Source organism: Myotis nattereri (genome assembly GCF_964212035.1).
Source record: "Myotis nattereri genome assembly, chromosome: 4".
Taxonomy (NCBI): Eukaryota; Metazoa; Chordata; class Mammalia; order Chiroptera; family Vespertilionidae; genus Myotis; species Myotis nattereri.
This window is the reverse complement of record NC_138079.1, coordinates 81,462,250-81,487,087: the sequence shown is the minus strand read 5'-3', so window position 1 is coordinate 81,487,087 and position 24,838 is coordinate 81,462,250. Positions and strand designations below refer to the sequence as shown.

General features: G+C 47.2%; 1 protein-coding gene across 9 annotated transcripts in view; it reads right to left on the bottom strand.

Moving 5' to 3' along the window:
* The window catches only part of CUX1 (cut like homeobox 1), a gene marked incomplete at its 5' end in the record, with an annotated part of 366,038 nt that overhangs the window by 24,183 nt on the left and 317,017 nt on the right, over window positions 1-24,838 (bottom strand). For 5 of the 9 annotated variants that reach the window (XM_081089618.1, XM_081089619.1, XM_081089620.1 and 2 more), the window contains 4 exons: window positions 1,455-2,901; window positions 7,705-7,969; window positions 12,918-13,106; window positions 16,401-16,703. The exons of the other annotated variants lie outside the window; for them this stretch is intronic. In XM_081089618.1, coding sequence (XP_080945744.1) covers window positions 2,235-2,901; window positions 7,705-7,969; window positions 12,918-13,106; window positions 16,401-16,703 — 1,424 coding nt within the window. In that variant the 3' untranslated portion in view covers window positions 1,455-2,234. Of the gene's footprint in view, window positions 1-1,454; window positions 2,902-7,704; window positions 7,970-12,917; window positions 13,107-16,400; window positions 16,704-24,838 lie in introns of those variants that run through there. 9 annotated transcript variants of the gene reach the window in all.

Here is a 24,838-nt window from a genome sequence, read left to right as displayed (position 1 = left end):
AAACAGCCTGCCTCATAGCCTCCTAGAGCCTTCTGAAAACTTCTTATTCATGAAAAGGCATTGTCTTTAGTGTAGTGACTCTTAAATTTGTGAAAACTTGAACTAAGTGCTGCAGCTGCAGGTTAAAAGACTGTAAATGAAATATATAATTTCTAAAACATCATGCAAGAAATGTGGTTTCACATCTTACAGTCAAAGTCCTACAAGTTAATTAATACAAGCACACTGAGGTGTAATAGCGGGAGCATACCTCTAAAATTATAACTCCCTCCCACCCCCAAATCAAAAAAAGATAATATTAAACTTAAGAAATAATGAATGCACCATTAAAATGTCATCCAAAGATGTTGACCTAAGACAAAGGTTTCAATGATACACAATACGGTCAAAAAGTTTTCAATCAGTAATATACAGTATGACAACTACATCTTGTAAATTATACCCAATACTGCCGGCAGTCTATCCCTCTAAAGAATATTTGCCCCTTTCATCCCTTCCTAACAATCAGATAATAAAATACAGCACCTATAAATAAGCAAAAAAAAATATATATATATACCGAAATCATCTATTGTTAGTTTAAAGATATGGCAATAAAGGAGTCTAAATTAGCAAACTTGTAGAAGCCATAACTGATAAAACAGCTTATTGAAAAAAGGTGGCAGTAATGCACTCTATGTGTGCACAGGTACTTAAGAAAATACACAGACGTATAAAATTGCACACACGCACACACGCACACTCTCATCCACCTCTATTCTCACGCATATACACATAGACAACAGGAGGAATCAGAGACAAGTTAGACTTTTGATTTGTACTCAGACTGCCCTAAAAGGCTAAGTAAAAGACTGCATAAAAGAACGTTCCAAGAGGCAAAACGAATGGAGGGTCAACGGTCTGGTCTGGAAGGGAAGAGCATCGGCGTTTTGGTGTCAGTTTGGGCCATCTCTACGGGGTTGGGAGCAGAGCCCAGATTGCTACGTTCTCTCTTCTGCAGGGAAGGAAGCTTCCCACGACTTCAACAGTCATCAGTGCTTGTGGTGGGAAGAGAGGGAGAGAGAGAGTCCGCGAGAGCCCTGCCCAGGCCCAGGGAGCGGCGTCCCCTGGTGGGGCTCAGTCCATCAGGCGCCTGGGAGAGTGGTGTGAGGTGTGGTGCCTTCTGTGCCAAGGAAAGGCTGCTGTCTACGAGGGGCGGGCCGTCTGGCCCCAGAACTGTTTGCTCCGACCCGAGCGGCCTACTCTTTCCTCCTTTCTTCAAATGCTCACCTATGTGCAGACGCACTAACACAGACGTAGACACCATAAATTAAACGAAATGAACGGGTACGTGCTACAGTTCTAACTTGTCTCCTAAACCTCCGAGATATGAGGTCTGATCAGCGTGCTCTGCGGTTAGAGGTTAAAAAGCAGATTATAAAATACCTAGATTCGGATCTTTTCTTTTTGTCCTGATTTGGCCTAGAATGGAGTGTATTAAACAGACCCTGGTCAGCAAAAGCCCAGAGTCAGTTAAAGCTATGGATCAATGTGCACTACATGTCAGGATTCTATTCACGTACAAGAAAACACTACATCAGCTACCACAAAATCAGTTATTTTCCTGATGTGACTTTTCTTTTTGTTAAAAAATATGTGGAGTAAATGTGTTTTATTTTAATTCAAAGTTTCAAACGAGAAGATTCTTTACTTGAAAATATTTAGGAATCCAAACTAGTGTGTTTAGAGTCGGTTTGACTGTGCAATCTCTTAGTGGCAACTGAACAGCTACAAAAACTTTCTTTTTTAATTTTTCTGAAAAATCCCCCCTCCCCCTTTCCTGGTTTAAGAAGATAATAGTGTATTATCGCTCTGAAGCCATTAGATGGCAGATAAAAAGCCCCCTTTTAATATGTGGGTTTGATTTTTTTTTAAAGCCCACACGAAAGAGGAGGGCGCAAGGCAAAGCTGTAAGAGTTATTCCAGAACCTGTGGAAATCACTTAGGGCAATAAAAAAAACACTTCAGGGTACAAAAAAGCTCGACTACACATTTCCGTTTTCTTCCTTGAAAACACGACAAAGATTGGGCTTAATGCTCCTTTGTTTTCTATATGCACCTTGGCCTATGGCGATTTTGCCCTGTGGCCCGCAGGGCAGTAAGTGCGCAACACGGTCCGGGCCGCGGAGTCGGCGCCGCCCTGCGCCCCCGCTCGGCTCGGCTCCATCCCGGCCGGGCGGGCGGCGGGCTGCGCCTCAGAACTCCCATTCGATGGGCTCCTCGCGGCTGGCGGCCTTCTCCAGGCGGTGGATGATGCTGTTCAAGTTCGCGGCCTTCTTCTTCCTCAAGGGGTTGTCTCGCGAGTCCCGGCGCGCCGCCTCGGGGAGGCCGAAGAGGCTCTGCAGCGAGCTGGGCCTGCGGGCGGCCGGCGCGCTGGTGCTTGGCAAAGCGGAACTCGGGGCGGCGTCCCGGGCCCGGGCGGGGCCCTCTCCCGGGGCGGCTGAGGTAGCGGCGTCCTCCCCGGCGGCGGCCGCGGGGTTTGGCACAGGCCGCGGGCCGTCCGCGGGGCCTTCGGGCGGCAGCGGTGCCCGGGCTCGGCCCTCGTCGGCGTCCTGCGGGGCCGGGGTCCCCGAGGGCGTCGGCTCCGCCTTCTCCGCCGGCCGCGGCGCCTCCTCTCCTCGCTCCTCCGGGGCGGCGGCCTCGGCGGGCCCTCCCTGAGACTTGGCGGCGGCCGCGGGGCCGCCCGACTCCTCAGCGTCCGCGGCGCCCGGGCCCTCGGCGGCTTCCACGCCGTCACAGCTGTCGCCCTCGGAGCTGGGCGCCGGCCGGCTGCTGCGGGCCGACGGGGAGTCGCTGGCCCCGGCCTGGCCCTGGCTCCCGGCCTGAATCTCCTCAATGAACAGTTCTCTGCGGATCCGAGACCTACGAGACACAAGAGGGAGGCGCCCTGAGCTGCTGTGCACGGGTGGGCACGGCCCTGCCCTCCCATCCCCACGCCTCGCCCTGCTGCCCGGCCGCAGGCGGAGCCCGGCTCCTCCGCTGCCCGCCGGCCAGTCCCTGCCCACCCCGGGCCTAGCCAGGAGCCCAGCTCAGCCCGCACTTTGTTTCCCACACGCTGTGCCTGGGCATAAGCTGTCCCGCCCGCTGGTGGCAATGCCAGCCAGTCCTCCACCGGGATGGAGGGCAGTGTTACTCATCTCATGGCACCTCCGTCTCCATCCCACCCACCGCTAACTGGGCGGCGAACGGCCAGGTCCCATGTACGCTCCGCACACCCCAGGCCCAGCATGGGGCCTGCTGGTCCACAGGAACAAACGCTGGCGGCGGAGTAAATGGAATTACAGGAGGCCGGAGAGAACCAATTGTGAGGCAATGCCCAGAGTGAAACCTTCGGCATCCATAACTTTTCTCCCAGCCATAGGGCAGGGGCGCTGGTCAAGGCTGAAGTGGGATTCCATCAAACTATGTTTCAACTGATTTCCTCCTCTGAAAGGAGAAGACCAGGGAAGGTCACTTCGATCAAGCAGGAAGGAGACCAAGCATGTGCCCCACGCCTGTTTTAATCGAGCCGCGTGCAGCTCAGTGGAGCGTGTGCTCCAGCACTTCGTTGGGTCGGAAAGAAATAACTGGGGCCATGGCCGTCCCCGTTTCCGAGCCCTTGGAGGCACCATGAAAGGGCTCTTATTAAGCTGTTGGCACCAGAACTTCTCCTCCCATCATGCTGACGGTACTAGGCTCAACCAGAAGTCTCTCTAGGTGTGTATTCCAAAGAGCTGGAAAAGCCAGCCGTGAGTGGAAAAGGATCTTCAGGTAAATGACCGCCAAGTCCAGTGTCCTGCAGAAAGCCCTTGGGTGAGGAATGAGGAAAATATTTTCTGCAGTAAATATAATTCAATGAAGGTAATGTTTCTGGAAACCTCACTGTATGTCAGGTCCTGTGTTGGGTGTGGGAAGTGTTGGGCCAGGGAGAATCTGGCTGTAGTTTAGTCCAGGGTGTCAGCTATCTGCCACATAATCATTTGTTCCCTGCAGAGGGTGAGCTCTGACTCTTGTCCTGAAGATGATTTCTGAGCCTGAGGTGTAGGGTGAGGTCCTGAAGCCCCTAGAAGTTCCCAGGGGTCAAGAAGACTTTCCTCCTTCCCTGGGGCGACCGTGGGAGCCTGAGAAATGGCAGTTCCTGTCAACAGGTTCCTGGGCACTATGCTGGGAGGGCAAACTGGCTTTACTGGCTTTAAAGCCCGTTGGCAGCTGGAAATGCTAGTTGCAGTGAACACCTAATCCTACTGCACCCTCGCTGGGGAGGTGGGAGGCTAGAAGGGCAGCTAAAGGTGTAGTCTAGCCAGGTCACAGGCCCAGATACTAACTCTGAGTCTCAGGGGCAGACTGGCCCAGCACAGGGCACAGGCTTTTTAGAACGCAATCCTGGGTTTAAAATCTGACTTTGTCATTTACTACCCGTGCAACTTGGATAATTTCACGGGTTAATTTCCTTAACCTTTTTGAGCTTGATGTGAAGATTAAATAAAATGTTAATCTAGGACACAAAGTAGACAAAAAAAGAAAAAGGAAGGAACTTCATGCAGCTGCCTTTTGAACGCCAGAATTACACGTGCTGAGGCTAAGCTAGATGGGCTGGGGGAGGGAAAGGGCAGCTTCATGCCTGGGGGCACGGGTTCCAGGCGACACCCTCACCGGCTCAGTGTCTATAACCTTTCTCTGTAAAATGGGGCTGGCAGCCCCACACTCAACTACTGACTGGAGGGCCTAGTAAGATAACACTCATAAAGCTCTTGGCTCAGAGTCTGGCACACACAGGGCGGGGCAAAAGTAGATTTACAATTGTGAATACATGAAACAAAGTTTATATTTGCACTATTTATTTATTATTATATTATATTATTTTCCACAGACAACTGTAAACCTACTGTTGCCCCACCCTATATTCTGTGCTCAACAGATATAAGACATCATCCTTCTTGTCCTAGAACTGTCTCCATGTCTAAGAGGAATACTGTCTTCTGGTCTAGGAAAGACCAGGTTCCAGGAACAGATCTGTTTTTCAGGTGTGTCATGCAAGGTTCTCAGGCCACCATGGCTTTTAGGTTTGAAAGAGTTTTTACTGGGTGGACCTGCTCTTCCAGGAGACCAGGCATTCTGTGGTATGTTGTTCTGGCATTCCTGGTCACATTCCTAGGTAAATGGTCACTCTAAGATACTTCTAATTTCCTTAGGGTGAAAGGGTAAGAGGAAGTAAAGTTTTATTTTTTGGATGGGGGCAAAAACTGATCCAAGCAGTATTCCCTGAAGGTTCCAGGGGGACAGGAGAAAATAAAATCAGTATCTGCTGTTTAACTCCCACAGAAAGAATGTAAGAAACTGCTTTCTCGTTTAGGAATTAAACACATTCAGTGATGTGTGCTGAGTACTACTGTGTGCCAGTCCTTGCATGAAGCTCTGTGGGTAAGGTGGCCTATTTCATGGCGTATAACATTCTTGTTCTTCTTTCAAGACCCTGTATATCTCATACCTCCAAGATATTTCTCCAGATCTCTGTAGCTAAAACTAATCTCTGCTCTTTGCTTTCCCATAGCCCCGCCTGTTTTGTTGAGTTATTTTTGAAAGAAAGCATCTACTCTAGATCCAGACCCGAGCTCATTTATTAAGTCATGAGGTGTTATTGCTATTCTTCCTCTTTCCTTCTTCTGTATTTTTGACCAGGGTGTATAATTGAATTTGCATCTCCACAATGACCATTTGACCACCATGTGATGGGCATTACCATGGTAGTCATGAGACCAGGAAGTTGAGTGACAACAGCTGAGAAACCTGGAGAGTGTGCGCTCTGGCCAGGAGGCAGCGATTGACACTCAGCTGAGGCCTGAACAAGATCTGGAGAAAAGGTGGCCCCGGCAGGACCAGGGAAAATGGTTTTGGAGATATTCTGTGTCATTAGTAGCACCTTTACCTAGGTCATTGATGGCGAACCTTTTGAGCTCGGTGTGTCAGCATTTTGAAAAACTCTAACTTAACTCTGGTGCCGTGTCACCTATAGAAATTTTTTGATGTTTGCAACCATAGTAAAACAAAGACTTATATTTTTGATATTTATTTTATATATTTAAATGCCATTTAACAAAGAAAAATCAACCAAAAAAATGAGTTTGCGTGTCACCTCTGACACGCATGTCATAGGTTCGCCATCACTGACCTGGATAATCAGTAATCTATAGCTCCATGCACTGCTATCCAGAGTTATAATACTTGCATTAAAACGGACCTAACTTGAAGACTTGAAAGTACATATTCAAATGCACCTGTGTATCTAGACAGTGAAATGGGATGACCTAACACCTGGCAAGGAGAGGCTCCGGCGTACCTCTGCCCATATTTTGAATCATTCTCTCCCCATCACTTATTTACTATTGTCGAAGTTTCCTTCCATGTAGAGGGAGCTCCATTATTGTAACTGCTGGCCTCACTTTACCTGTTTTTATCTGTTGGTAAATTAGGATGATTAAGCTGTTTGTACTCCGCTCCTGTAAATTCTTTGTCCTCATCGGAGCTAGCAGGTCTGTTCAGCTCTCACACTAAGCTACATCTGTTAACATAGCCTTTATCAGCAATAAAGATGCTATTTTGGCTCCCATCTAATATTTAAAAATTTTCCAATTTGTTCAGAAGCTGGGAAGTTTATTGGGCTCCTTCCGAAACTCCAGCAGAACCTATCAGGGCCCAGTTAGAGACACAACTCCTCCCTCTAGCCCTTGACTGTCTATGATCTCTGGCCTGCCACTTGTTTTGGATAACTGTGAGGGCCCTACCCACACTAGCTACACAGGAGCACTTACCCTGGTTTTATTGAGCCCTATAGAAAATGATGTTCTGATGAGAACTTGCAATTGAGATGGCCCCTTATATAGTAAGAAATGAAAAAAGCAGGAGTTTCCATCAGGCCACTGGAAATTCTTAGTTTCCAGCAGTAGGAAGTCTTCGTTACAGCTATGATCAGCAGCTCTGTGATCAGCAGCTCAGTATCTTCCAGTGAATTTCCACTATCTAATCAAACATGTGACCTCAGTTTACTTTGCTCTACAAGGAGATCACTCAGCCTTTTCTTGCTCTGGTTTTATATTTTTCATCTGTAGAATGCAGACAATACTATATCCATCATATAGTTGTGAGGATCGAGTGATACAGTGTTGGTTAAAACACTTAGCTCAGTGTCTGGAAGTCTAGTAGATGCTCAGTGAATCTTCATTAACTCATGAACTTTCCCCCAAAAAAGGGTTTTACACTACTGAATTTACTTACAAAACCAATCAAACTAATTTGGAAAACAATACCATAAAAGACCCCGAGAAAGCATGCAAAAATCACTTAAGAAACATTCATTACTATGGAACCATGAATGCCTACGCTTTCCCTTATTAAATGATATATATGAGAGGAAATTTTTTTTCCTTGTCATGGATGTGGACTGTTTGTAACTATATGACCCTGTATCTTTGGAGTTAAGAATGCCAATAAAGTAGCATAAAAAACCACCTAACTGGCCAAATTACTGAGAACTAACCAAGTTCTGAGACCCAGTATGCTGGGGGGCACAGTGAAGATCCTTCTTGTGTACCACTGATGGCCACTCTGTGCTACAGACCAACCTGTGCCCAAGGGCTGAAAGCGTGTTCTCTTGGAGCCATGATTTACTGGCTGAGAGCAGGATCCTACCTGTAATTGTGGAACCAGTTGATGACAGTGCTGGTTTTCAAGTTGAGCTGGGTGGCGAGTTCTTCGATGGTTTTTGGTGACGGGTATGGCTTTTGCTGATATGCTCGTTTCAGAGCTTCCTTCTCTTCAGGAGCCAGCACCACACGGGGTTTCTTCAGCTGGTGCTGGGGCTGAGGGCTTGCGCCTTGGCTGTAGTCAATGCCAACGGAGGGAGGCTCGCAGGGCTGGCTGTCGCTGACGGAGCTGTGCCGCCGCTTCATGTAGGCTGAGGAAGGGAGAGCAGTCAGACTGAGGGCAGGCCCAGATGTGACATCTGCCCAAGCCCCTGCCCCTCACAGTACATGGTATATAACTGGATTGAGATCACTTTTTAAAAATCCTTACTTAAGGATATGTTTTTATTGATTTTAGAGGGGGGGGGGAGAGCGAGAGAAACATCAACATGAGAAACATGGATTGGTTGTCTCTCCTATGTGTCCCGACTGGGAATCAAACCGGCAACCTACGTATGTGCCCTGACCGGGAATAGAACCAGCAACCCTTTGGTGTATGGGATGACTAACCAACTGAGCCACCTGGCCAGGTTGGATTGCGATTACTTCTGTGTGGATTGTGGCATCAGGCTGATCTGCTCTACTCTCCCAAGAACATCTCAAAACACTTGAACTAGAACCATTCCGAAACCTAACACACATTCATCAAGGACCTGCTCTGTTATAATGGGAGGTTCCCATTGGTCCCTGCATGACTAGTTTAGTGGAGGGCACAGAGGGAAATTACTCAGGTCAGCCTGTGGAGAGGTCAGGGGAGGCTTCTGAGGAGATGATATTTAAATTGAATCTTGAAGGACAAAGAGGGATTAATCAGAAAAAATAGGTGATGAGGTAGAATATGGTAGGAGGCTGCTCCAGATAGTGGGAACAGCATGCGCAAAGACACAGAGCTACACAACAGCATGGTTAAAGTGTGTTTTGTGTGTGTGTGTGTGTGTGTGTGTGTGTGCATGCAAAAGGGGCAGTGGTGTAGGAGGAGTTGTCGGACATAAGGCTGGAGAGATGGGCAGAGGATATCTGGGGACCATGTTGGATAAGGTGGAATGAACAGAGAAACATGAAAAGATGGAAGGATGGTAGGAGGTGGTCAGTGAGTGGGATACCTGAATTTAGACTTTGAGAGAGAGAGTAATGGGTGATAACAATATTTGGGAACAGCCAAGGGTTGAGGAGGTCAAAAAACGTCAGGGCCAGGTGTGGTATGGGTCAGGTGGGTCAGAAAATCTCCCTGGGCGAGGTAGGGTGTGAACATGGAGGAAGACAGTGATACCGGGGCACAGTCTTGAGAAAGCGTAGGAATGAGCAGGAAGCTGGCAGATGATGATGAGAAGGGGACTTAAAGCCTGCTGGAATGAGCTTTGAGGAGGCAGGAGCCAACCCAGGAGTGGAGAAGTGGCTGGCATAGGCTCAGAGCTTGGGGAGACACGTGGCCAGCCCTGGAAAGGGCAGTAGGAGAGAGGAGAAGGCACAGAAGCTGGAAACGAGGGGAGTGCATGTGCAGATGTCTGTTTTTACTGTGGGTAGGGCTTGGGAGGAGCAGTGGGGAGTGGGCTGGCTGCAGGGCTCTGAGACTCAGAGTGTGACTGTCGCTGGGGATGTGCCGAATGAGCTGCGAGGCAAATGGAAGGCGAGTCCTAGCTTTCAGGTTCTCTCCGTTTTATTAGTGTTGTCTGTGCTTCATTGGCAACTCTGATGGTTATGCATCACTAACCACTAAGCTTCTTGAGCAAACGAATCCTCCATAGTGATCTTCCTAGTGAACTAGTTTGAAATACAGTCTGAAAAGTCTTTAAAACTTAAAACTGATGGAAGATGAGAAATATTTAATTCAAATGGCACATAGTATTAGTTGTGGCAGTATCATCATCATCATCAGCTAACATTTACCATTAATCCTCAGTCCCACAAGGGGAGAGACTGTTATCATCCCTTTGTACAGAGGAAGAAACTGAAGCTTAGAGAGGCTGAATGATTTCCCTGAGGTCACACAGGTAGGAAGTGACAGGACTGATGTCTGTTCTGGACAGCACTGGCTGCTCTGCCCAATGGTGGTCCCATCTGGCCACAGCATGGGAGCAGGGTCTGAGGTTGTGTCCATGGGAGCCACAGAAGTAGAGTATAGACCAGCCGTGGGCAAACTATGGCCCGCGGGCCAGATCTGCCCATTTGAAATGAATAAAACTAAAAAAAAAACAAAAAACCGTACCCTTTTATGTAATGATATTTACTTTGAATTTATATTAGTTCACACAAACACTCCATCCATGCTTTTGTTCCGGCCCTCCGGTCCAGTTTAAGAACCCATTGTGGCCCTCGAGTCAAAAAGTTTGCCCACCCCTGGTATAGACTGTCAAGGTGCATCTGTGGCCTCCAGGGAGAGGAGCCTTGCCCATGAGCTGGCAGAGGCTGCATATATGTATGTGTCTCGGTGCTGTGACCGTGTGTTGGGTGAAGGGCCATCTCACGAAGGTAACAAAAAGCAGAAGGCAGACTGGGGTAGAGAAAGGTTTAGAGGGAAGGAAGAAAGGAAGAGCAATAAAAGGTTTGAGCTGAAGGGAGAAGAAAGGCTTTATGAAAGAGAAGGAAGCATAGTGTCCATGTGAATCCTAGTGTGGATTACCTGGTGCAGACTTTTTAACCTAGGCTAGCCTGGTAGCACAGCTTATTTTCATTGATTTTGAAGGAATACATATATTATTTTAGTAACTATCACTGAGCACTTATGTGTGCTGCTTATTATACTGGGTACATTCTTTTTAATCCTCACACCTGAAAAGGTTAACATTATTACTCTCATTTTACAGATGCAGAAACTTAGGCTACTTAACTTGCCATTTTATGATTAGAACTAGGAAACAATTAAGAAGGCCAATCTCTTTTCCTCACTCCTCCCACCCCCATTAATATGATAGAGTTGAGAGGCCAGAAAGAAATGAGCCTGATCTGTCCGCCAGCCCCATCCTGTTGGGCAGGTGACCAGTAGTCTATGGAGATCACAGGAAGTACTGATGGAACAGGTGCCTTGGTCTCCCACTGGGGCTGGTGAAGGTTTATCTAGTGAGCATCTCTACCAGGGAGAGATGACAGCGGGGCCACATCGCTCAGGGACCTTGGGATGTGAGGAGGGGCCCCATTGAAACAGTAACTCTTTTGTAACACAAGATGGCGCCCAGAGCCCGTGTAGAAAGTAGAAGGCCCCTTCCCACCCTCCATCTATTTCCGGGGGCTAAGATACTCTGCCACTGGCCCGGGAGGAGACATACATCAGGGAGTGTTAGAACCAGGGCTTGCCTCTCTGCTGATGTCTGCAAGACTGGCCCGGACCTGGACCTTCAGACCTGCCACTGGATGAGGGAGCTCCTGCACTTAGCAAGCTCAAGGAGGGAGGACACTGCCTTTTGACAGAGTGCAGAAAATTTTAAATTGCTTGGGTGAGCACTGATAATTGCTGAAACTCAGTAATGGATATATTAGATTCATGGTATCATTCTTTCTATTTCTATATTTGAAATTTCCTATAATTTTAAAAAATGTTTAAAAACTTGGGTGGTGATATGGCACCAGGCCTCTGGAGGTTGTAGCACTGTCTAGAGCAGCGGTCGCCAACCGGTGTCCGCAGACCACTGGTGGTCCGTGAGGTCGGAAAGGTTGGCAACCGCTGGTCTAGAGCTGCCCGAGAGGATGTGGCCTGTGTCAGAGCCTTGGTCTACACACCCGAGGGTGGGCATGAGCCCACTGGAGGGCCCCCTGTGGGGTGGAGGGCCGCCTGGGCACACAGTCCCAGTGTGGCAGGCACTCAGCTCAAGGCGGCGTGTACATAGCTGAGAGCAGCAGCTTTGAATGAGTTTGGATTCCTGCTCTTTACTTACGCCGGCTCTTAAAATCATGTAAGTTTCATAATGCCAGAGACCCATCTTTCTGGATAACGCCATCTGTATGGGATGGAGCTGTGTGGATGAAGGGAAGTCTCTGTGTGGGTTAAGTGCCTGGCAAATAGGCGCTCAGGAACTGAAGAGTCTCTGTGATACAACAGCCAGCCCATGAACTCCTGGGGGAGGCATCAGAGACTCTTGCTCCTTTCTGGAGCTCCAGTCCTTCCCTGGGTGGATGAGACAGTGATGCTGGGCTGGTGGTGAACAGCAGCCTCTCTTGGTGAATTCAGAGGATATAAACCTGGGCTCAGATGAGCTGGAGTTGGGGCCAGGGGCAGCCACATTGATGGTTGTCATGCCCACTCTCTGGATGAGCTTCTCAGCAAAAGCTGATTTAAGGAGGGCGGTCACAGCTTCTTATGGCCAGGCCAGCAGCTGTACCGGATATCCACATCTAAGGGATTTGAATTCAGCCACCGAGTGGGCTCACATACTATAGGTCAGTGACCCAGGACTGTCCCCTCTGAAGGGAGGACTCACTAATGAGAAGCAGCGTGTAGGAGTGCAAACCATGAGATGGAATAGGCATTACTTTCCATCACCAAGAAAATCCTTTAGGATTTCTCCCATGGTGTAGCCTCCAGCGTAAAGGAGAATGCTGACCAACATTTGAGAGGGTTCAGATGAGCTGGAGGAAAGTGCTGCACAGAGCCCTCTAGGAGGCCACAGGCTCCAGGGCCCTAGGCTCCTCAAAGCAGGACCGCTGTCCGGCAGGAATTTGCTCTGCCATTTTCCAGGCCGGGTGACCTTAATTAAGGCACCTAACTTCTCTGAATCTGAGTGTGTTTATCTACAAAAGCATTGATTAATGCTCTCTCCAATACGATAATATATGGAAGCCCCTGGCATGTGGTGCATGTGCAATAAATGTAATATTGCACTCACCAAACAAGATGAAAGACAACAAACACCAGCCACCACTAAGTGCTGTGCTATTCATTTCTTGGTGGCCTTACTCTCCCGAAGGAAGAAAAAGGATACACTGACCGCCAGGGTGACAATCAGGAATTGTCAAAATGCTCCCTAGTGCTAAAATGCCCTTGAGTTTAGGCTGCTAGGTAGAAAAAGACACAAATCTTCCCATCCTTGGTAGATGACAGTAAAAAAATCCTTTGCCCTGCCTTATAGCCCCTTGATTATAGATCAGTGTTCCTCATCAGCTCTGCATGAAGGCTTTAAAAGAAACAGCACATTTAGAAATTCGAAAGCAACTGGCCAGGACAGTTACCTTTCTTTTCCATCCGTTTCATGTCCATCAGCTTCTCCACGTTGTTGGGGTCATTCAGCCACAGCTGCATTCGGACAAAGGGCTCCCGTCCCTTCAGACTGAGCTTGTGCCAGGGCTTCGGGCGAGCGAGGAGGTCGGAGACAGAGCCTTGGGTGAGCCCTAAGATGGTCTCCCCAAATAAGCGCTGACCTAGAGAGAAAACAGAACCAAGAGAGATGTCATCACTGAGACCTTGGGGTCTGGAAGGATAAATATGTGTCAAGGTTATAATCAGACATGGGGTTTAAAGGCCCAGAGTCTGGTCTGCTGGGTTCTGGCTCAGAGCAAGCACTCTATAAAGCATTTCTTCAGCCAGACTTGTGACAAACTCCACTGGAGACAGAGTCAGCTTTGCTCCTGCATTCTCCTTACACACAACAATGTTTCTGTCAAGCCTTCAGGCTTTGGATGAACTGAGGCCTGGATAATAACACCTGCCGCATTTGTCAGAGGTGGTTAGTCCCAAACCCGAGCTCAGGAGGTTAAGTAGCACACAGGGAGATCTCTCTTGTACAACCTCAAACTACAGGGCCGTCTGCACCAGCTCCTTTCACGATTTGCAAGGTTATCAGGTCTTGCTGAGAAAACAGGCCACTTGACCTAGGTCACAGCAGGAAAGAGAAGGGGAAAGAGCTCCTCAGCTCTGTTTTTCTGAAAAGCAGGCCATTTCCAATTTGAAAGTCCATTCCTGCAGTCTAAGCTGCCTCTGCCCACTGGAGCTCAAAGCGCCTTTTCTTGATGCCTCTTCCCAGGGCCGTGGTGGACAGCCTGCTCCCCAGCTTCTCAGAGGGCACATGGCTCTGGAGAGCGCTCTGAGAGCCATTAAGCTTCAGGTTAAGAGGGGCCACCACTTTTAAAGGTACAAATGAGAATCAGGCACAACCTGAACAACCTGACAGGACAACTTCAATGAACAGGACTTATTAGGAAGAAATGGAGACTGGGCTCAGAGAGGCTAGTGTTTGGTATCATAAGGCTCACGGAACACAATACCTGGGGCAGAGGTGACCGTGGATGACTGGCTACTGCTGCCGTGCCTCACGTCCTCCATCTGTGACAGGGAAACACTATCACTGTGCTCACGGGGCAGTTGTGAGAAATGGCGGAGAGCTGCCTTAGATGCATGCATTTACTGATTTTGTAAATTTGTGGCTTCTCTGCTTTTCAAATTCTTAATTTAGCCTACCAAGTTTTTAGCCATTTTTTGTTGTGGTTGTTTAAAGTAAGTTTTACCTAATTCTAATTTGGCGAATAGATCTTATTTCATTCTAAGAAGCTTGCTATGTTCAGGAAAGTGACATACATAAACAGCTAGTTGCTATTTGCTTGATCCACCTAGTTGTATGGGAGGAAAATCAAGTGACTAATCTCAGAAAATTATCTATATTACTTCTAGAGTTTTCATAGTAGTGACTCCAATCATTTTGGGTCCCAGAACTATTTGAGAACCTGAAGAAAGCTACAGACCTTCATCTGATGAAATGTGCATGTACACATTCTACATATGATTTCAAGAGATTGATGCACAAATACCCCAAGATCCTAGGCCAAAGGTTAAGAGACTGCCTTAGTTGAGTCTCAATTAAGGGCCACCTGTGCTGTCTAATTCAGCTGTAATTTAGTTCCATGTTCATTAATCCACTGAGAGATGCCCATAGGTGAGGCAGCACCTTTCCTGGAGAAGCTGAGACCTTTGAGAGCAACCATGAAGACTTCTTCTCTTCTCTAAGTCCAGGGTGACACTGCTATGGAGCCTTCTGGCAGTTCCTGCTCAGAGGCATAAGTTATCTGTCTGGAGTGAAAAGTTTCACTGCTCAGAGCACTGATTCGTGTTTCCCAAAGTTCCAGAAACCAGTGGGATTCTGCTATGTCTGCACATGAGCATTATCAGCTACAATTCCATCGCCGATGGGGACATGAATGGTAAGGCCTAGGATGAGATTTTAAGGTTCAAAATCTCAGAGCTGTGATCTTGCAACTTATCAGTATTAGAAAATGAGAGTTCTTCAGCTGATTTTCAACATTTATATAAAATGATACTTCCTATAAGGGGGGGGGGCAGCAATAATATATTAGGTCCAATTCCTTGGATTTGTCATAAGACTGTAAGGTAGGGGATGACACAAGCCTAGGGATCTCTGCACATTTTACTAATTGATGAACATAGGGGAATTAGCCATTTTTAAGTCAACAGCTAAATTTTTATTTTTATGAATTAATTAAAAATGTTCTCAGCGGATATTACTTTTATCTTGTTCTGTTTTGCACAAGCAGTTAAGTAGAAGGCTTCAAGCAGACAAGCTGGCCTCATCCCCAGGCTGTGAGGTCACTATGAAAACTTTCCTGGAACTCACTTCACTGCTACTCCCTTCTTTTCCTGTCCCCTGGGAAAAACAGATACACAGGTCCCTCCTGAAGGTACTGGGCAAATTCCAATAACTCTCTGGTGTCATTTTAACATGCACAGAAGAGAACAATGCTCTCTCTCTCTTTTTTTAACCTCATAACTTAATTACAAGCAAATCTTGGTTAAAAACATTTAAAAATTAAAGGGTGTTAATTTTCATATATGACATAGGAACCGGAAATCTTGTCTGAAAACAATGCTCTTTTAATTGACTTTACTCCCAGGTAATAAGAAGGCTGTAAGTGTTTGGGAGTGGCTGTTTCCATTCTCTGGATGCCTAAACTAGAACCCCACTTGGTCCAATACTATCCTGCAGGAGCACAGTGGTTTGAAACGACTGGACACCCTAATATTCTTACAGCTGTAGCCATTTGATCAGTGGTGCCATAGAGCCCTCAGAGAGAGCCCCCTCAAGCAGAGCACAAGAGGGGTGGGGAGAGGGGCCTGTGGCACTTTTGAGGTAAACAGCCTTGGTGTGAAGCTCAGTGGGAGGCCTGGGGGATGGAGGCAGCTTCATGAGGCAGCAAGAATGCCAAGCAGAGTGCTAGCTAGGCTGCTACTCACAACCCCATGGTAGGCATTGTTATTCCAGTTTTATTGAGGAGCCTCAGAGAGTAGCTTGCTCAGTAGCACAGACAATAAGTAGGAGAGTTGGGATTTGTATACAGTCTGTCAGACTCTTCCACTGTGCCACCGGGATGCAGCTGGGCTGATGCTGATCCTGCCCGGCTCTGGTGCCCACAGGATTTAGAGCCCTACTGGGCATGCTACAATCTGGGTGGTCGGAGTGGACGGTCTGAGTAGGCTGCGACCCTGAGTGCATATCTTTTAAGAGGTCCCAGAGTGGGCGCGGCTGGGATAGACTTGGAGACCTCTAGCACCCTTATGGGTCCCTAGTGTTCACAACTGTGGGACGTTTTGCAAACATTTAAAACCTCTGGCTGGCTCAGCCTGAGGCCCCTCCACCCATTCTTCCTAAGAACTCCATCAGGAAGCGACCTGCCACCTCTGGGACAGCAGCTCTGGAGGGAACTTACCAAGGTTGTTGTCAGTCAGCACCTCCTTGACTCTCTTGGTTATGCCGTAGGTGTCCAGCTCTGGAGACATGGCTACCAACTCTTGAATGCTGAGGGCCGAGTGTCCGGAGAGAGGCAGTGGGGTGGTGGGCTGGGAGTCTGAGGCAGGCGGGTCGCTGGGTTCTGGTGGTTTTCCATCCTTACTTGTTTCAATGGGGGGACAGGGCTGCTGGACCAGTTCAGTCAGACTCTTCACTGATTCACTAGAGCTCATTGGTGATTCGGGTGCAGGGCTGCAGCTTGCAGAGGTCTTTGGCGTGCTTTCTGTAATTAAAGCACACAGAAAATTGAGGCTGAAACAGCCATCTTTCACCATGTACATCTACTTTCCATACCTAGGACAGTAAGTAAATGCCCTGTGTAAGAAGGATACAGTATGGCAGTCTATAAATCTACATTCATTGTCTTACAGTTTTTTGACTGAGAGTAACCATTCCTTTTTGGTATTAAAAGAATAAAAAATAGCCCGGCCAGTGTGGCTCAGTTGGTTGAGCTTCATCCCATGTACCAAGAGGTTGCCGGTTCAATTCCTGGTCAGGGCACATGCCCGGGTTGCAGGCTTAATCCCCAGTAGGGGTTGTGCAGGAAGAGGCTGATTGATGTTTCTCTCTCATGGATATTTCTTTCTCTCTCCCTCTTCTTTCCTATCTCTCTAAAGTCAAGAAACACATATTTAAAAAGAATAATAGCAATAGAAGAAAAACTATAGGTTTCTAAAGACGCAGTACAAGGGCCATTCTGTTAAAAAACACACGTCATATTGTCCCGCTGGCATGGCTCAGTGATTGAGCGTCCACCTATGAACCAGAGGTTATGGTTTGATTCTGGTCAGGGCATTTGTCTGGGTTGCAGTCTTGATACCCAGTGAGGGGCGTGCAGGAAGCAGGCAATCAATGATTCTCTCTCATCACTGATGTTTCTATCTCTCTCTCCCTCCCTTTCTGAAATAAATAAGAACATATTTTAAAATGTCATATTAATCATGTGCCATCATTGTCATGATGTCTCCTAATCGTTCCCTATCTATATATATAAAAGCCTAAGCCCGTGGTTGGCAAACTGTGGCTCGTGAGCCACATGCAGCTCTCTGGCCCCTTGAGTGTGGCTCTTCCTAAGCCTTAGGTACCCTAAGCCTTAGGAGTACCTAATTAAGTTAATAACAATGTACCTACCTATATAGTTTAAGTTCAAAAAATTTGGCTCTCAAAAGAAATTTCAATTGTTGTACTGTTGATATTTGGCTCTGTTGACTAATGAGTTTGCCAACCACTGGCCTAAGTGACCGTTAGGACCGAATGACCGGAACAACCAGTTGCTATGATGTGCACTGACCACCAGGGGGCAGATGTTCAATGCAGGACCTGCCCCCTGGTGGTCAGTGTGCTCCCACAGTAGGAGCGCCACTCAGCCAGAAGCTGGGCTCACAGCTGGCAGGCACAGCTGCTGTGGCGGGAGCCTCAGTGGGGCTGGGATGAGTAGCAGTGGAGCTGCACCTGGCCCGGGCTTGGGCTCCTACCAAGCCGCCTGCCACTTCAGCAGTCTGATATCCTCCAGAGGGGTCCTGGATTGCAAGAGGGCACAGGCCAGGCTGAGGGACCCCACCTGTGCATGAATCCATGCACCGGGCCTCTAGTCCTATATAATAAAAGCTTAATATGCTAAGTGTCCGACCGTTCGACCAGTCGCTATGACACACACTGACCACCAGGGGGCAGACGCTTGACCAGTAGGCTAGCTTGCTATGGGGTCTGGCTGATAGGGACTCGGTGAGATGGGCCGGACATGCCCTGGAGGCCTTCTGTGGTCTCTCCCTGGCCCCAATCGTGCACCAGTGGGGTCCCTCAGCCTGGTCTGCACCATCTCTCAATCTGGGACCCTTTGAGGGATGTTGAAGAACCAGTTTCAAGCCCGATCCCTGCAGGCCAGGCCCAGAGACCCCACTAGTGCACGAATTCATGCACCGGGCCTCTAGTAATTCTATAATTCAGAAGTACCTTACCTAGATTATGATTAACATACTAATTTTATCCATAACTTCCAGAACAAATCAAATGGACATATTATTTTAAATGAGGGCTGCCCATGATGTGTGGCTACCACAGTGATGACCCTTGATAAGGAGACTAAAGCCCCAGCTGGCACCTGGCAGCCCAGGGCTGAGTCTCAGGACCCCAGGCTGGTTCTCACTATAATCCCAGAAGACTGGAGAGAAATGACAGAAGAGGAGCGCCCCCCCCCCCCCCCCCGTTTTCTGTCAAACTATAGGAGGTGTTTCTGAAAACCAAGCTTTGTCTGTGCCACACTGCCACGGACACCAGGAGAGATGGGGGCATGCGTTCCTTTCTTCAGGAGGACCTCTGTCTTGTTTTTGTGTGTGTCCAATGGGGAGTGCCACCTCGTGCTCTGTGGAGACTGGTCCCTTCTGGACTCTCTGTTAGGATCACCCATTAAACCAGGCATCTACTCTAGTTTTGGGATGTTTGGAATAAAGGCTTTGGCCATTTCCTAATTTTCAAATATAGAGAAAGACTGTGTCCAGGTGGAAAATACAAAGTGACATTCCACTGCTGTCTTACCCACAAGGTAAAATCTGCCTTTGGCTCCGTGTTTTGGCACATTATCTTCCCCACCCCCACCGAGCATGGTACATGGTGAGACCCCACAGAGCCATGTGGGAGGGGCCAGGCCAGGCACTGTCATGTGGGTGCTATGGCCTCAGAGAGATGATAGCTCATGAGGCCAGGGCACTCAGTGAACGTCAGCACATATAGGTGCCCCCCAAATACTTGCTTATAGCTACATTGTGTTTAGTGAGGCAGCAATAAATAAATTACAGTTGACCATATAACTGGAGTATCCTTTTTTAAAAAAATATATTTTACTGATTTTTTTACAGAGAGGAAGGGAGAGGGATAGAGAGTTAGAAACATCGATGATGAGAGAGAAACATCGGTCAGCTGCCTCCTGCACACTCCCTACTGGGGATGTGCCCGCAACTGGGTACATGCCCTTGACCAGAATCGAACCTGGAACCCTTCAGTCTGCAGGCCGATGCTCTATCCACTGAGCCAAACTGGTTAGGGCAGGAGTATCCTTTGACAGACATATTTTATACAGGATAATAACCTATTCTGAACCCAAGAAAATAAAAAAATGTATTCTAGATACAAGGGATATTTTGTATAAATACTTAGGAAGATAAAATCCCAAATAAAACAACTACAATTCAACCAACAAACCCGTTTATTGTCCTAGACTGGTACAGAATTCCACCAGCACATAAACCTATGTCCTCAACCTGGAAAATCAGGTTAAAAAACAACAACACTGATTTGTGAAAGATGTAAAAGAGGCAGACGTAACGGCAGAAATGGTCCATATAAATCTTTAAGGCAATATGAATCCTACAAATCGGATTTCTTCTCCCTGCTTACCTCCAGGTCATCAGACAACTGGATATAAAACCCAGCAAATGTTATTTTTGTATCCGAAGCAGCAAAGGAATTGTACTGTAAATTTGCCCTGATTCACCCATGCGAGGGACCAATTTGGCAGATCATCCATCTTGCTCACTGTATACTGTCAAGGATGGCATGAATTCCCCACATGATAAACAGATTTCTTCTCAGGTTTGTGTCCTTTAACCCACAGCAAGGTCAAAATCATGGCTGCCTGGCTAACAAACAGCATGGTGCCACTGCCCTAGTGCTCTCCCTGTTTTGTTCTGGGTGCTGGCTGAGGCAGAGCTCCCCGAATAACTCAAGCGGCGGTGCATTCCCTTCTCCCAGGCATTCCCTGCAAGCTGTTCACGTGCATTTTTTTGCCATAAAGAACCCTTACGAGAACAGAGGCACTCACCACATGTGACCGGCGTCCCTCTGTGCTCTAGCTCGTGGTTACACTCAAAGGCAAACCCCCAGATCAAAACCTCATGTGGGCCTTGAAATGTACTGGCCATCTTGTTTCTGCACCTCCACTCTGAGTCTGTGTCTAAAATGTAACAGACAACTTGAAGCTGAGTGAGCTTTCTGGGCAATCACTCACCGGCAGATACACGTGCCCACAGATGCCCGTGCAGGTCACAGAAAGCAGAATCTGGGCCACAGTTTTGGATAGGCACAGACAGATTAAAACAGCAAACATCCATTGCAGATACCAAGGAATCCACACGCCCAGAGCATCACGTTGGAAAGGAAGAGTCATTCTTTAGAAAGCTATTTCCAGTAAGCACACGGCTCCTGAGGCAGGACTGGCACCACAAAACCAAACCCATTAATGAGCTCCCACAGCCCCTAGCAAGGTGGCCAGGCCCCTGGGTTTGGGGAGGACAGGTGCTTGCTGGTCTGACTCACCATCATCACAGGACAAGAAACCTAACTCAACAGAAAACAAGAAATTTTACTTTTTTCTTTTCCAAAAATTAGCAAATGGACCCCTCTGATTAAAATATATATATTTTTAAATATATATTTTATTGATTTTTTACAGAGAGGAAGGGAGAGAGATAGAGAGCTAGAAACATCGATGGGAGAGAAACATCGATCAGTTGCCTCCTGCACATCTCCCACTGGGGATGTGCCCGCAACCCAGGTACATGCCCTTGACCGGAATCGAACCTGGGACCTTTCAGTCCGTAGGCTGATGCTCTATCCACTGAGCCAAACCGGTTTTGGCTGATTAAAATATTTTTTAAAGAACAAGGCTTTGCTCCACAACATGTCCTTAAAAATAATTAAGAAGAGTGAGGAATCCTGGGCTTGGCATTAACACACTGAACTCGGGGATAAAAGCTACCTCTATAAGCCAGCTACGTTAACTTGAATAGGATTCTTCACTTCTTGGAACATCCTGGTTTCCTTGACTGAAAAATGCAGACAGCATTGTACTGAGGAACTAACCTGCCACATAATTGTTGGTAAGAAACACAATCTAAATTGGATGTTAAGAAAAAAAGCAGCTATTAAATGTATTTGTTTAGATAAAGGTCCCTCACATTCAACAAAAATCATCTCATGATTTATTTTTATTTGTTCCACAGTGCCTGGAACAAGACTGAGATGCTGGTGGTAGACGCAAAGGCTATATCGTATATACCATTTAGATGACATTCTGGAAAAGGTAAAACTATAGGGACAGAAAACAGATCAGTGGTTGCTAGGGGTGAGGGGCAGGAGTTGACTACAAAGGGGCACATGAGGGAATTCTGGGGGGAAGATGGAATTATTCTTTATCTTGGTTGCCAAAATTCTTGTCATTTATACTTCAATATAAAGTTAGGAAAAAAGTGCTGGTGGAAAGAATAAATGAAGATGTGACATTCCATCCATTCTTTCACTCATTTCCTAAGTCTGTGGAGCTGGGCCTTTGGGAATACGGCAATGAATGGGCAAAGGTGGCCCTGCCTTGTTGGAGCTCACACCCATAGGGAAGATGGTCATTAAATAGAAGTAACTACAGGGCATGAATGTGTTGATGGGAGACAGATGGGGGAGCATACAGCTGTGGCCTCGGGATCAGAGAGACCTCCTGGTAGAGTAACATTTCAGGTAGACATCAGAACAGGAAGCATCCAGGTAAGTCAGGAAGAGTAAGAGTGGCAAAGAAAGAGGTAGATTGTTCCAGACATGTGATTGGTTTGACGCATGAGTTTGGTGCAGAAAGAACACGAGGTAGCTCTCGCCATGTGAGAACACGGGGAAGAGGAGGCCATCTATGAACCAGGAAGCCGACTCAACAGACACAGAACCTACTGGCATCTTGATCTTGGACTTCTCGGTCTGCAGAACTGGGAGGGAAAAAAAGAAGACCAAAAAAAAAAGAACACAAGGCAAAGAGATACTTCAGGGGCAGAGCCTTTGAATTGGGGTCCTGCACTGGGGAGCCAGGGAAAGGTCTTTCACCCTGGCAATACTTTGCTTCTGGGGACACAAACAGGCACTAGAATATGTACTGAGGCCTTGTCTGAAAGAGCAAAAAACTGGAAATAGTGTCTATCACCAGAAGACTAGGTCTCCAGATTGTGCAATACACTGCGTGCTATAAACAGCAGCGAGAATGTCAGGCCTGGGGCCACATGCATCCAAAGCACAGTGGTGAACCCACAGAGCAAGGTGTGGAACAAAACAAAGCAGAACATTAGCATGCAGGCTGGACGTTTGCCTGTACTGTATGTTGTGGTGTCTCCCTGGAACATACAAGGGTGTAAAGTCATGCACAGGAATGATAAAGAGCAAGGAGGGATGGACCATAGCTGACTTCTAGGAGGGATGAACTTTGGGAGGGGGCTTCAGCTCTATCTTTAATGTTTTATTTCTTTTAAAAATTTAGGATTGAATTAGGACCAAAAGATAAGGTTAAAGTTGGGTGATGATGGGTACATGGGCATTCATTACATTATTCTGAAATTTTATGTTTCAAATATTATAGACCTAACATCAAAAAGTAAGAAAGCAAATAAGCTCATTGTCACTTCAGTAGAGAATGAACTTGCCAATACCAAGTTTGGGGCGGGAGGTCCTGAGGAGGCTGTAGTGTTGTCTGGACACAGTGGTTGGTGGCCTGGAGGAGGGCAGGGAATGGGATGGGGAGAGGTATATAGGTTCAAGAGAGGTTAAGGAGGTAGCTTCATCAGGACTCGGGGGCCGAGTGTCTGCAGGGAGAGGGCTGAGGAAGGGGAAGAAAACTGGTGCTTTCTACATTGGGGCTTGCAAAACTGGGTGTGTGGGGTACCATTCTGGGAGAGGCTGCACTGCAGCAGGGATAAGAAGGAAGACATCATTTGTAACAGCAGCTACTATTTAAGCCAGCGGTTCTCAACCTGTGGGACGCGACCCGTTGGGGGTCAAATGACCCTTTCACAGGGGTCGCCTAAGACCATCGGAAAACACATATATAATTACATATTGTTTTTGTGATTAATCACTATGCTTTAATTATGTTCAATTTGTAACAATGAAATTGGGGGTCACCACAACATGAGGAACTGTATTAAAAGGTCGTGGCGTTAGGAAGGTTGAGAACCACTGATTTAAGCTAACATTTCCTGTGAACTCACTGTGCCAGGCACTGTGCGAAGGCTCATGGGAGTGAACTAATTCAGTCCTCACTACGACCTCACTATGTGAGGCAGGCATACCCACTTCCCTCTTCTGACAGACATAAGATATTGTGCCCAGAGCTGCACAGTAAGATGTTCCATTTTCTGAGCAGCCCACCTGTGCAGCTGGGTGGTGCCTGAGCCTGTGTGGCCGTTAGTGGCAGAGTGACTGGACATGGTTTCTCTACAGCCCACATATCAATGCGCATGAGCCTCAAAAACATGATGATGAGCCACAAAAAGCCAATCCACTACTGGGGCGAGGGAAGGGAAGCAAAATGCACTTACACTCTGTTTCATTCAATTCTTATGTCAGTCGGAAATATAAACCCTGCACTCCAGATGAGGAGCCTGAGGTTCAGAGAGGCAACAGGACTTGGTCCAGGTCAAATGGATTTATTGTGAGGATCTGAACCAGATCAGGAGAGGAAACCCTCCATGTTCCTATCCATCCTCCTTCTTCCTGCCTTCTCTTCGCTCACTCACTCACTCACACCTTTTAAAAGTATCTACTCTGTGTCATGGACTCTGCTAGGCAGTGAAGATGAATTAGACATAAACCTTGCTTTCAAAGAGTCTGCAGCCTGGAGGAGTGGAACAACTGAAAACGGGTAATTTGCATATTTGAAAAGCCCAGCTAATGGTCCATCTATCCAATTTTGACAGCAATAGCAAAGTGTTACATTTAAAAGGTGATCCGTGTGGATTCATTTCTTTTGCAAGGCTTCAAATCTTCGTAAGAGTTGCTTGGTTAGTAAGACACAGAAAGTGGAGACAGTGACTCAAGCCCTCTGAAATACACAAGCCATTCAGAAACTATAAAAGGATTATGAAAAATATTATATTCCAAAAACAGCAGGCAAACAACAGCTGCCTTAAGTTTTCAATAGAAGCCAACTGAAAACACACACCCACCATAATTTTCAGAGGCAAATCTCTCTGCAGTTTATCCGATCCACTGTTTAAATTTCCATACTCAGCCCTCTATCTGCAGTAATAACAACCCAAATTCCATTTAGTGTTCATTTGAGCAGTCAGGATAAAGTCATTTCTTATTATCTCCCCACTGTGTAAAAAACAGCTTGAAGGTAGGAAGTCAGCAAGCATTTTCACCAAAAAAGTAATTATTGTAAGTGACATTTTTACTGCTGGCATGCCATAAGGCGAACTGTGCATTCAGAAGGACAAGTTGCTGAAACAAAATGACAGGGTACTCTGTGACATTCTGACAAGAACCCAAACATTATTTAACTGGCGGCTGGTCTGATGCACCACTTTTCATTATGTCCATAGTTTAGGCTTT